We start from the raw sequence: 12,334 nt of genomic DNA, 5'->3' as shown, positions 1-12,334 counted from the left end.
ATCACGGAAGGTGTCATGAAGAAGACGGCTCTTGAGCTGTGTTTTGAGGAAAGAGTATTCTCTAATGCAAAGGGAAGGAGGGAATACTTTCTGGGCATGTGGGACAGTCACCGCAAAGTTGTGCAGGTGGCAGATGGAGTATAGCGTATGAAGAACAGAGAAAAGTCTAGTTTGGTTGGATTGCAGCGTTTAGATAAGAAAGTAATGTCCAGTGAGACTGAATGATTGGTCAGGGCCAGAATGTTGTTATTGTTCAGTCATTTCAATTGTGTGGGATTCTTTGTGAACCCATACGGGGCTTTCTTGGCAAAGATACTGGAGTGCTTTGCCATTTCCTTCACCAGCCCATTTTACAGATGAGGAAACTGAGGCAGAGTTAAGTGACTTGCCCAGGGTCACATAAGTAAGTGTCTGAGGCCAGATTTGAACTCAGAAAGGTGCATCTTCCTAACACCAGGCTCAGTTGGAATTGAAGGCTTTAAAAGCTACAGAGAAGAGATAACATTTTATTTTCAGAGCAATATAGAGCCATGGGAGTGTATTGAGCGTAGGGAAGCCCGTTGATCAATGAATTTGTTTTTCTCATGCTTCTATATTGTCAAGCTTTGAAGATGAATAATCTTTATTTGTTGAATCATTGTTAGAAGATAGCACTCAGTGTGCCAACTTTAGGACAGTCCTGATCATGGTGAGTTTGGAGTTGGAATACAGATTTATTTTTATTATGTAGAAATAATAATAATTATTGTTGTTGTTATTATTCCTTCCAGTTCTAATAACCCATGAGCAAGTTAGACTTAGAATTTAGTTTCTTAGTTTCTAAGCCATATGCCTCTGACTTTTCCCAAAAGCCTATGAATGAGTGACCCAGAGTTAGGAACATCTGAGATCAAATTCATCCTTACTAGACACTGGCTAGCTGTGTGATCTTGGGCAAGTCACTCAACCTCTGTCTGCCTCAGTTTCCTCATGTGTAAAATGGGGATAATAATAGGCCCTACCTCCCAGGGTTGGAAATGTGTATTAGACTTTAAAATCTATTTATTTTTCATATATTTAGATGACACCCACAAATGCATATTTTCTTTTGGAGACCTTTTCCCAAAATTAGCCCAATTGGGGTCTCTGCTGGTGATAAGTTAGAAGAATTCATTCTTTTCTATATAAAAAGGAAAAGGTTTCACAAATGTTATTACCAAGGGAGAAATAACAAAACACAAATGATTACTAGGGGGGAACCCCTGCAATTCTATGTCTCTAATTCTTTAGAGTGTATGTTATTGGTGGTCGTGGTGGTGGTGTGTCCTCGCCTTTCTTTGGATTGCTTATGTACTAATGCCGCCTGTTGTTCTTTCTAGGTGTTACTATTTCAAGAAACCTTTTGGCCAGCAAATCTATGATAAAGAACACAAGTAATAGAGGAAGTTATAACTGTTATTTTTCAAGTGACAAACTGTTAATGTCAGAATGGCTCACATAAGACTACTGATAAAACTATTCTGTAAAAAATTTTTTCACCACAAAAAGCTCTGGAAGTTTGGTGCGGTGATTTTTTTCTTTATGGTGTTTTTGATTTTAATGCAAAGAGAAGTAAGCATTCAAGATTCCAAAGATGTATCAGGGATTGAGAAAAACAAAAACAAGATGTTTGATCTCATGTTAGAAGCTGTGAACAATATTAAAGATGTGATGCCCAAATTGCAGATAAAAGCCCCTGTTAGACAAGATAATAATGCTGGGGATAGACCATGTTTGCAAGGATATTACACAGCGGCAGAATTGAAGCCTTTTCTAGATCGCCCACCTCAGGACTCCAATGCCCCCGGTGCTTCTGGGAAACCATTCAAGCCTGACAATTTAAGTCCTGAAGAACAAAAGGAAAAAGAGCGTGGGGAAGCCAAACACTGTTTTAATGCTTTTGTTAGTGACCGGATTTCACTGCACCGAGACCTTGGACCAGACACTCGACCTCCTGAGTACGTGGAAGACTATCTACCTACCCATGGTTTTACTATTCACAACAGTGTTAGTGTGTTGAGATCAACACCTATGTATCTCAGTTGAAGTCTGAAGGCAACCTTTTGAAAAATAACTTTAAGTTCGATATATAAGTAACCTTTATTTTTATTTTTTGCTGTTTTACAAATGGTGATATGTCATAGTATTGAAGATCTAGAGTTTAAGAAATATTGGAGTTTACAGGTTTTTGGCTCCAGACTTCCTCTCCCCTTTTCCATTTTACCAATAAGGAGATTGAGGCCCAGAAAGAGCAAACCATTTGCCCAGGATCACACAGCTGGCAAGTGTCTTAGGTGAAATTTGAAGCTGGGTTTTCCTGACTTCAAGTCCACAATAATAGCTAGCATTTGTATGTAGTGTTTTAAGGTTTCCAGAGCACTTTAAAAATGCCATCTCATTTTATCTTGATAACTCTGAGAGGTAGGAGCTATTATGATGCCTATTTTACAGTTGAGGAAACTGAGGCAGGCAGCGGTTAAGTGGCTTGCCCTGTGTCACACAGCTAGCAAATATCTAATAAGGATGAATTTGAACTCAGGTTTCCCTAACTCCAGGTCACTCACTCATGGGCTTTTGGAGAAAGACCAGGTACATGCAGTCTAGAAACTGAGACTAAATTTTAGGTCTGAATTGCTCATAGGTTATTAGAACTGGAAGGAATAATAATAATAATAATACTTATATGTATTGAGTGTGAATATGCATAAAATACTTCACAAACCTGAACATACTGTATATGCACAGTGCACAAATTCGGATTTAGAAGGAACTCTGCAGTCTGTTAAGTATATGAGTGTATGAGTATACACATGCACACACACATACATGTATTCTGTGTTTGTATATAAACATATATACACAGATACATATACTTAACACTGTGTATAGTATTCCTTCTAGCTTTAACATGAGCATATGTATGTAGCTCGCATGTGCACACGCATGTGTGTGTGTGTACAGGTTTGTGAAACATTTCATCCATGTTATTTTAGACTTTGTAATATGTAAAGGGGAGGCAGTCCAACATATACATCCCTTCCTACCTCAGAGGAATTTTGACAATAAAGGTGTTAAGTATAAGTGAGCTATTATTAGACATTTTTTTTAAAATTCCACAGAAATATTACTAATATAGTTTGTAGTTTATATGATACAGTGCCCAATGTTTTGCTGGTTGCCTTTTTTGAAGGCATCCTGGTACAGTTATTTCCACCTGGGTTCTGCCCTCTAGGAATTAATAGCAATTCTGTGTTTCTTAAAATTCAATTCTTTTTGTACTAATGAATATTTAGGACTTACAAGTTATTTTCTTATGTTTTCTGCCTAATAAGATTTATTAAAAATAATTTTATATTGTTTATCTTATATTCAGTAGTTTGGGGTATATGGCCTTTGTTATTCTTCTTTCTAGTTGCAAGTTAACTATGATTTTTCACATCAGAGAGGGGACATTAAAGGCTGTTAAGCAAACTAAAGAACTGTTAGGATAAATACCATTGTTATCAGTATACCTGTTGAGTCTAAGGGTACAAGATAAGTAAAAAACTTGAGCAAACAATATACACACCCTTGCCTTTCCTGTTTTAACAGTATTCAATTTTGGCAGCTAAACAGGTTGCAGTGAGGGGAATGGAGGAAGCCTAACTACCCTAGACTTATCTGCCAAGGTGATTAGATTTCCCCAATTAAATCAGATTACACTGAAAATAAAGATGGCAGGATGGGTTTCTTTCCTTTTTGACTCTGTGTCTCTTCCATGTGATCTTAGGTAAGTTAGTATAATTCATACAGGAACAGTATAATGAGATGAAAGAACATCTTTAGAATGCTTTAGTTCTCATATATAAGGGGCTCTGTAAGTAGAGTTGACTTTTCCCAATAATAAAGCAATTGAAATGTGCCTTTCAAAGTACCTAGTTTCTCTAAGTGTCTCACTCTCAGCTTTCTTTCTCTTTTTACAAACACACATACATAAATACATGCATCTACAAACATGTATATATGTATGTTTACATAATACAGTAAATGGAATGCAGAATTGCTTCTTGCAGGCCAGTAGAAAAGCATTCACTATTTCATTATGTTGTTGATTTGGGGTCAGTGATTAAAAGAAAAATTATTCCACAAACCCATCATTATGAATTTTTACTTTTCATCATGATTTGGCTTTTGCTCAAGATGGACACATTTCCAGCACAAGATTGAGAAAATACATTTTCCAATATCCTAAACCCTTTCCTACTTTCTTCCTCTATATATAACATTAGCTTTCATTGCTATTAATCATTAAGTAACTTAAGAATTGCTGATTACAGAAAAACACCCAGACATCCAAAAGCTCCAGATTGCTCAGGACTAACTTGATTGAAATTTAATTTCTTAGTTTTTTTTTTTTACTTTGAAGCCCATAAAAGTAAAAAATGACAAATTGCATCTGCTAATGTCCATTTGAAGAATTTGTCTTATTCCATCCACTAGTTAACCAGAAAAATAAGTGTGTTCAGATCCTATAAAAGGCTAGACTTAAAAGGTCCCATCCCAGTTTCAGGGATAAAATTTTTAAATGTCTGGTATGACAAATTGCATTATTTTAGTTGTATTACTTTAAAAGATTTATGTAAGTTTTAAAAATATTATTTAAAAAGAAGCACCTTGTGCTAATTGTTGAATAGAAATTGTATAAGTTGAAAGGAGATTCTACATTGAAATTTTATGAAAATAATTGGCTTTGATGCTTGTATATTCACCTTTTTCTGCCTTGAATTTAGAAGCTGCAGTCTTAACACACACAATTCTAGCTAAAACTTGACAAAAAGAGGAAATGGTAAGATATTTAAAGGAAAACAGGTTTAAATGTTCATATTTATGTTAATTCTACAGAATTTCTCCGTATCTTTGTTTTGAGTTGTATGAATGAGTTACATAATTATATACTAACGTTAAAAAGAAAAACCTTCTGTCATCACTTCCTCCCTTTTCTAAATACTTATTTGAACAGAGAATACTTGTAAGACAAAAAATTGCCAAACTTTAATTTTTTCCTTGAAAATGTATATTGAGGAACTTTAGACAGATTTCACATATTTCATTATTTTTTTGTTTGTTTTCTATGTGTTGTACTAAAAAGTCAGGTTTGCATTTGTTAATTTTGTTTTTAATTATCATAGCCATATATCCTGCATTTAAATAGGATGGATCCTTGATTTAGGAGAGACTTTTAAATTATAATTAGAATAAGAGAGAGAAGAGAATTACTCATTTTGGGCAACACTCTTCTACCTCGAATCCAGAATATGAATTGGGAGGATCCTCAGAAGCCCCCCCCCATAGCTGAAGTAGAATATGCCATACAACATACCCACCAATGAGGATTCAGTTTTTGCCTGAAGACTTAGGGTGGGGGTGGGGAGAACCCATAGACTTCTGAGGTATCTTCTTGCACCTATAGATACCTCTAATTGTTGGGAAGTTTTTTCCTTGTACCAAGTCTAAAGTTCCCTCATTTCTGCTTCCAGGCACTGATACTAATTCTGACATCTGGGTCCATGAAGCAGAAGTGTAATCCCTTTTCCATATATCAACCTTTCAGATAACTGAAAAGTTGCAATCGTGTCCCTCCTAAATATGCTCTTCAGACTTAAGATCTCCAGTTTCTTCAGTTCTTATAAAGTATGAATTCAAGGTCTTTTACTATTCTGGTTGCCTTCCTTAGGATACCATATACCTCTTCAACATCCTTCCAAAATATTCTCCATCTGGAAGCTGCAGTACTCCAGATGTAGTCTGACTGGTCTGAATATATAGCAGGGTCATTTCTTCCCTAGTTCTTGTTGTTCAGTCATGCCTGACTCTTTGTGGACCCCATTCGGGGTTTTCTTGGCAAAGGTACTGAAGTGTTTTACCATTTCCTTCTCCAGCTCATTTTACAGATGAGGAAACTGAGGCAGAGTTAAGTGACTTGCCCAGGGTCACACATTAAGTGTCTGAGACTAGATTTGTACTCAGAAAGAAGAGTCTTTCTGACTCCAGGCCCAGCACCCTGCCGCGCCACCTAGCTGCCCCATTGTCTCACTGTCGATTCATATTGAGGTTATAGTCAGACTACTGTCTAATCATACGACCTCCTTTTATACTTTTAAGGTGGATTTTTTTTTAATCAAAGTATAAGCCTTCACATTTATCCCTGTTAAATTTCATCACCTCAGATTTGGTACTGATTCTCGTCCAGTGATTTTTGCTATATTTTCCAGCTTTGTGAATATATAAATTGGATAAGTATTTAATTTGATAGTTGTCAGATCTACACACCTCACCTCCCAGTGATGCTTCATTTTTACCCTTCCACACCCTTCCCCTACCCCAACCTTCCCAGCGCCATTGTTATTTTTCTGTCTATCAGAGGCAGCCTGAAGTGGTAGATGAACTGGCATCAGAGCAAGGGAAACTTGGTCCTACCTTTTGTGCATAATAGCTATGGATATGTAAATGCTTGTCTGACTGATAGTGTGACCCTGGGTAAGTCACTTACCTTCTTGGTGCCCTTGGTATTTCCCTAAGCCGATAAGTTGCCGAGAAGGTGCCAGCATGCACTGGTAGTTTCACCTGGAAGTTTCCTGTACCAATAAAATCACAGTCTAGTTCTTATCCCTATCCTCCCATAAAAATTTCCATCAAGAATTGATCTGATGCAGCTTGAAAGTCAAAAGTTTATTTGTTTCCAGTGCCACAGGAGGCACTTTAGGATTTAGCTCCAGATCTAGGCCATTCTGAGATGATGTATATGAGCTCATTCTGAAGAATCAGGCAAGAACTTTTTCAGCTTGGTTATAAACTGAATTATACTTATACTGAGGAGGTAAACAAAACAAGGATCCTGCTAGACTGTTATATAACTTGGATTTCAGATAGGATCTAGTTGCAAAAAAAAAAAAATGGCAGGGCTTGCATAATATTATAACATGAACACCAAAAGTAGTGTGGTAACATCCTTTGAAGGCAGTACAACACGCAAAAGGGGTTAGACTAAAGAAATGTGACCCAAGGGAGAGGTGAAAACAGAAAAGTCAACAAAGGTTTGTCTTTGGTATTATTATAACTTCGATGTCATTGAAGTTTGTCTTTAAAAAAAAGATTCTTGAGTAATCATTGATACTTAGTCTTAGTTGCATGAATTTTCTCTGCTACTCTATCCAGCAATTCAACTTGTGTAGTTTCTTTTAAAGAAGTTATTAACTTCTAGTATGCTTAGTTTATAATAAATGTTTTAGCTATTGAACATTAGGTTAAATTAAAAGAGTAGGAGGAAATGTCATAGGAACATATGGACTATCCAGCCAAAGGGAGTAAATGAATGAAGCATCTTCCTCATGATGATCTGGAACAGGGGCAAAATTTAGTTGAGATTATGAGTTTAAGCTTTCCAAACCCTGCTGGAGGGGCCTCTGTTAAAGGCAGAGAATTTGGTAAATTCTTGTGTGCATTGTTGATAAATCCATCCTTCACACAGTAGAGAAAACAGTTTTGGAGGGCTTGTCTGGGTCTGATTCCACCAAGAGGAACTGACTTTTGAAATAGAAAGAGTAGAAACCTTGGGAATAAGACACCACACTATCTTAGAGATCATGTTAGAATTCAGCCATAGTAACCTGTATTTCAAAGAAGATTTCAGAGAGATGAGATAATAGGATTCCATGGTTTGAGAATCTTAAAGTTGGCTCAAAAAAGGGCTGAGAAGTTCTCAAGAACTAAATTTTGATGATGCAATCACTAATGATTCCTACAAGAAGAAAATGGGAAATATCTAAGAACACAGATATGGCTACACAAAGATCTTGTCAAGGCCAGATTTAAAAAACAAAACATTTTGTTTTTTAACAAAAAGCAGTGATTTTTAGCCCCTGTCCTCACAGACTGAACACCTCACAGAGAAAAATTTAAGTCAGAAGTTTTTGTGCAGTGACCTCATGTGAAAATATATATAATGTTCTGTTTTAGTATTCCTTTGGCTTAAGAGGAAAGATAGGTTTTATTTTCTTTTGTCCAGGACTTTAATTGACTTTTCATTTGCTTCAGCTTCCTTTCAGTTATCGTTTCACTTACACTGTTGTAGTCATCGCCTATTTCTCTTGCTTCTATTTAATTTTGCTCTGCATTCATTTATACAAATCATCCCTAATTTGTTCCAATTCCTCATTTTTGTAATTTCTTACTACACAATAATAGTCCTTTGCTATCACATAGTAAGTTTACTTTTTTGCTATTCTTTGGTTAACGGCTACCTGCTTTGTTTTCATTTCTTTGCTTTCATGAAGAGTTTTGCAGTGATTGTTTTGGTATACCTTAGGCAACTATCTTGGAATTCTTGGTTTCCTTCAAAATTCGGTTAAAGATTCACATTATGCATGAGACCTTTCCTGGTATCCACAGCTTCCAGTTCTTCTTTCCTTCTCCCACTTCCCACCCACCCCTATTGCTTTTAATTTTTAAATTCACATTTTTATTTTTCTCAATTATATGTAAAATTTTTAACACTCATTTCTTAAAATTTTGAGTCCAAATTTTCTCCCTCTTTCCCCTCCTTCCTCAACTGAGAAGGCAAGCAATTTGATGTAGGTTATAATGTGCAATACAGTTATGCAAAACATATTTCCATATTATGTTGTGAAAGAGAACACAGACTGCTCCTCCCCCCCACCCCCCAATGAAGTAAAAAATAGTATGCTTTGCTCGGCATTCAATGACTCAATCAGTTCTTGATCTGGAAGTGGCTAGCATTTTTTCATCTTTAAGTCCTTAAGGATTGTCTTGGATCATTGTGTTGCTGAAAATAGCTGTCTTTCACAGCTGATCATCATACAGTATTTCTGTTGCTGTGTATAATGTTCTGGTTCTGCTCACTTCACTTTGCATCAATTCATAGAAGTCTTTCTAGGTTTTTCTGAAATCATCCTGTTCATTATTTCTTATAGCATAATAGTATTCCATCATAATTATATACCACAGCTTATTTAGCTAATTAATGGGCATCCCCTCAATTTCCAATTCTTCGCCACCACAAAAAGAGCTGCTATAAATATTTTTCTACATATAGGTCCTTTTCCTTTTTTTTTTTTTTTTAAATCTCTGAGATACAGTCCTAGTAGTGGTATTGCTGGGTCAAAGCTCCCCACCACACCACCCCCGCTGAGCTTTCTATTTCAAATGTACCATTAACACTTTATGAGCAGGGAGTAGTATGGGCAGACTTGAACTTTAGAAATAAGTTTGGCAACAATATGTATGTATTATGGGAGTGACTGGGTGCATGGAGAGCAGTTAAGCTCTTCATGAGCAAAAGTTGTTGAGAGAGTGTATATATGGGTGTGTGTGTGTTTATTTTGGTGGGGAGATCCAGAAGGTGATAGATGTGAGAGATACTGATGATGGGGTACTTGACAAATTTGGCGTTTGATTGAATATAGAAAGTGAGAGTTAGTGAAAAGTGGAGAATGACTCCTACATTGCCTGGGTGGTTAGAAGAATGGTGACACCACCAAATAAATGGGGAAGTTAGGAAGAGAATGAGGTAGGAAAGAAGAGAGATGAGTTTTGTTTTGGATATGTTGAATTTGATATACCTGTAAAACATCTGAGTGGAGATGTCCCATAGGTATTTGGAGATGGAGAACTGGAATTTGGGAGAAAAATGAAGGCTGGATATATAGATTTGGGAATCACAGATAGAATTTATTGTGGATCATTTATCAGAGATGTTGTAGAGGGAATCTGTTTTAGGTTAGTAGTTAGATGATTTCTTTCTGAAGTCCCTTCAAACCCTGAAGTACACTGTGATGATCAGATTTGTTGAGTATTTTGTTTTGGATTAGTATTTTTTGATACGACAAGAACATTTTGAGAAAATCAGCTTTTCTTTTCTTTTACTAGAGCCTAAGGTAAGTAACTTTATTAGTGTCAACTTAGCTTGCAAAATAAAATTTTAACAACTAATTTTTGCATGAATATTGCGTTCTGAGAATTTAATTGAATAGAGTGTTTAACAATATATTATACATTTTCAGGTTAAATGAAAGGAGAAAATCAGGTTATTTTGAGGGAAAGAATTAATATTCAGATTATATGTATTGATTGTTTCTAGTATAAGAAATATTTACGTTAGATGTGTAATTGTTACGCTAACTGAAGCTACAGTATGGCGCTATATTACTTTGCACATACCTAGTACACTGTTGATAGTTGCCTTTCCATGGATTTGGTGTCTTCTTGGGCAAAGTTAATTGATCTGTTTGCATTATAGCAAATATAATAAAAAAACACCCATAAGTGCAGTCCTTAGAAAGGTTTATGAAATGAAAAAAAACCTGATGTTGATGTGAGTAATGTTAGATCTGAGGTAAAATGTGAAATCTGTAACTTAGATTATTTTTTTAACTTCCAGATGTATTGAGCAAAAATTTAAACGCTGTCCTCCCTTGCCTACCACAAGTGTCATAATAATTTTTCACAATGAAGCATGGTCTACTCTGCTTAGAACAGTCCACAGTGTACTCTATTCTTCACCAGCCATACTGCTGAAAGAAATCATTTTGGTAGATGATGCCAGTGAGGATGGTAAGAAAAAAATGCAATTAGATTATCCTTCATAAGACTGCATGGGGTTAGCTAAAATCTATTTAGCTGTCAATCTACCTTCTCAGAGACATGCCGTCCTCCTTTGGATGATCTGTGTTGAAGGAAAGTTGAGATCAGTGGGAGTAGACATTTGAGTATTTTTGCAGGCTGAAGAAAAATTGTAAAGTGTACCTTTCCTCATAACTTCAGGAGTACTTAAATAGAATGAATTGTTCTGAAAAATCATTTTGGCGATTATTACCTTCTCTCCAGGATTCTAAATGGTCCCTGTGGGAGTAGTTTTGGAGGGTAATCTAACCTTTTGTCTAAATTACAGGCCGGTGGACCTTACTTTATGCAGTCAGTCCACCTTTGTGACCTTGAGCACCTTTAGGAGACCTTTAGCTTCTTCAAATGTTTAATGTTCAAATGTTTAAAAAAAATTACCGAATTTAATGGTTTCTGAAAGCCTTTCCAATGCCAAAAATCTTACAATCCTGAATTACCTATTGAAGACATGTTCAGTAAAGTAACTGCTGGGCACTGAAGAAGTACTGTCCCTGCTCTCTGCTTAATTATATAATCTACTTGGGGAAATGAGATATAAACATGTTAAAATGAAAGAACAATACAAGGGTTTAATAGCAATATATGACAAAGAAGACGTAAATGATCAAATGAATGGTGTTGACTTTGGAGTTAGAGGAGAGTGAGATTGCTGTGAACTGAAGTGTTTCATTGAAATCTAAATTTTCTAATTTGGATTTTTTTTTTAAACATTGGAGGGGGATGCGTTTGTGAAAGGAAACCTGTTGTGCTTCCTTTAAAAAGAAGAATAGCCAAAAGGTAGTGGCAGATGCCTGTAATTACTGATGCTGAGGAGACTGATACTGTTAGATCACCCATGTTAGGGAGTTCTGAGCTGCCAGGAGTAGGGTTAAGCTGCTGGGTATCTGCAACAAGTCTAGCATCACATTGCAAGCCCCAGGGGAGGCAGGCAAAGGGCAGGGAAGGGATTGGACTGCTTAAGGAGGGGGAAACCAGCCAAAGTCAGAAACATAGCAAGTCAAAGCTCCTGGTGCCATTGAATAGTGGAATCAGGCCTGTAAGTGGCTATTTTATTTCTACCCTGAGAGAGATAGGGAATCCCAGCTTCTCCCAGAATAAATGAATAAATTAAAGAATTATACACCTTTAAACACCTGTAATACATCTGTTTGTAAATTCTTACTTTGTTAAAGCAGAACACATCTATGATTGTATTTTCTTGACAATTTTTATTCCCATTTCTATTTCTAGGAAGTAGTTCTAGTGTATTTAAGGATCAGTTTACATAGGCTTGCTTTTTTTCTCAATTGATCCTAGAATCCCACCTCCTTCATGTTTTAAGCAGTCAACTTTGTTGTACTTTCTAATGACTGATAGAATAAAAAATAAATTTGATGCACTTATAAATATTTGAATATGCATTTGCCTTCTCCATATTCCCATATTTCATTGAGGCAGTTGTGAAAACTGAAGATCAGTATAGGAAGAAGGTCATGTAGCATAAGTAACCAAGAGTTAACTATATTTGAGTAGATAGGTAAATGATTATAGTGACTATATTTGATTGGCCTCTTGGTTTTTCCCATTACTTGCTTGTCCCAGTTTTTATCCAATAGACATCTCATTTAGTTTGGAATTATAAGTTTCTATAATAGCACAT

The 12,334-nt window shown here is 36.1% G+C and overlaps 1 protein-coding gene across 1 annotated transcript in view; it reads left to right on the top strand.

The window, feature by feature from the left end:
- The first annotated feature begins 1,467 nt into the window (after positions 1-1,467).
- The window catches only part of GALNT3 (polypeptide N-acetylgalactosaminyltransferase 3), a 29,899-nt gene continuing 19,032 nt past the window's right edge, over positions 1,468-12,334 (top strand). Inside the window, exons 1-2 of the mRNA XM_036745534.1 lie at positions 1,468-1,976; positions 10,454-10,626. Coding sequence (XP_036601429.1) covers positions 1,468-1,976; positions 10,454-10,626 — 682 coding nt within the window. The remainder of the gene's footprint in view (positions 1,977-10,453; positions 10,627-12,334) is intronic.

The sequence above is a fragment of the Trichosurus vulpecula genome, chromosome 2 (genome assembly GCF_011100635.1).
Source record: "Trichosurus vulpecula isolate mTriVul1 chromosome 2, mTriVul1.pri, whole genome shotgun sequence".
Taxonomy (NCBI): Eukaryota; Metazoa; Chordata; class Mammalia; order Diprotodontia; family Phalangeridae; genus Trichosurus; species Trichosurus vulpecula.
The sequence above is the reverse complement of the archived record's forward strand: the minus strand, read 5'-3'. Positions and strand labels throughout refer to the sequence as shown.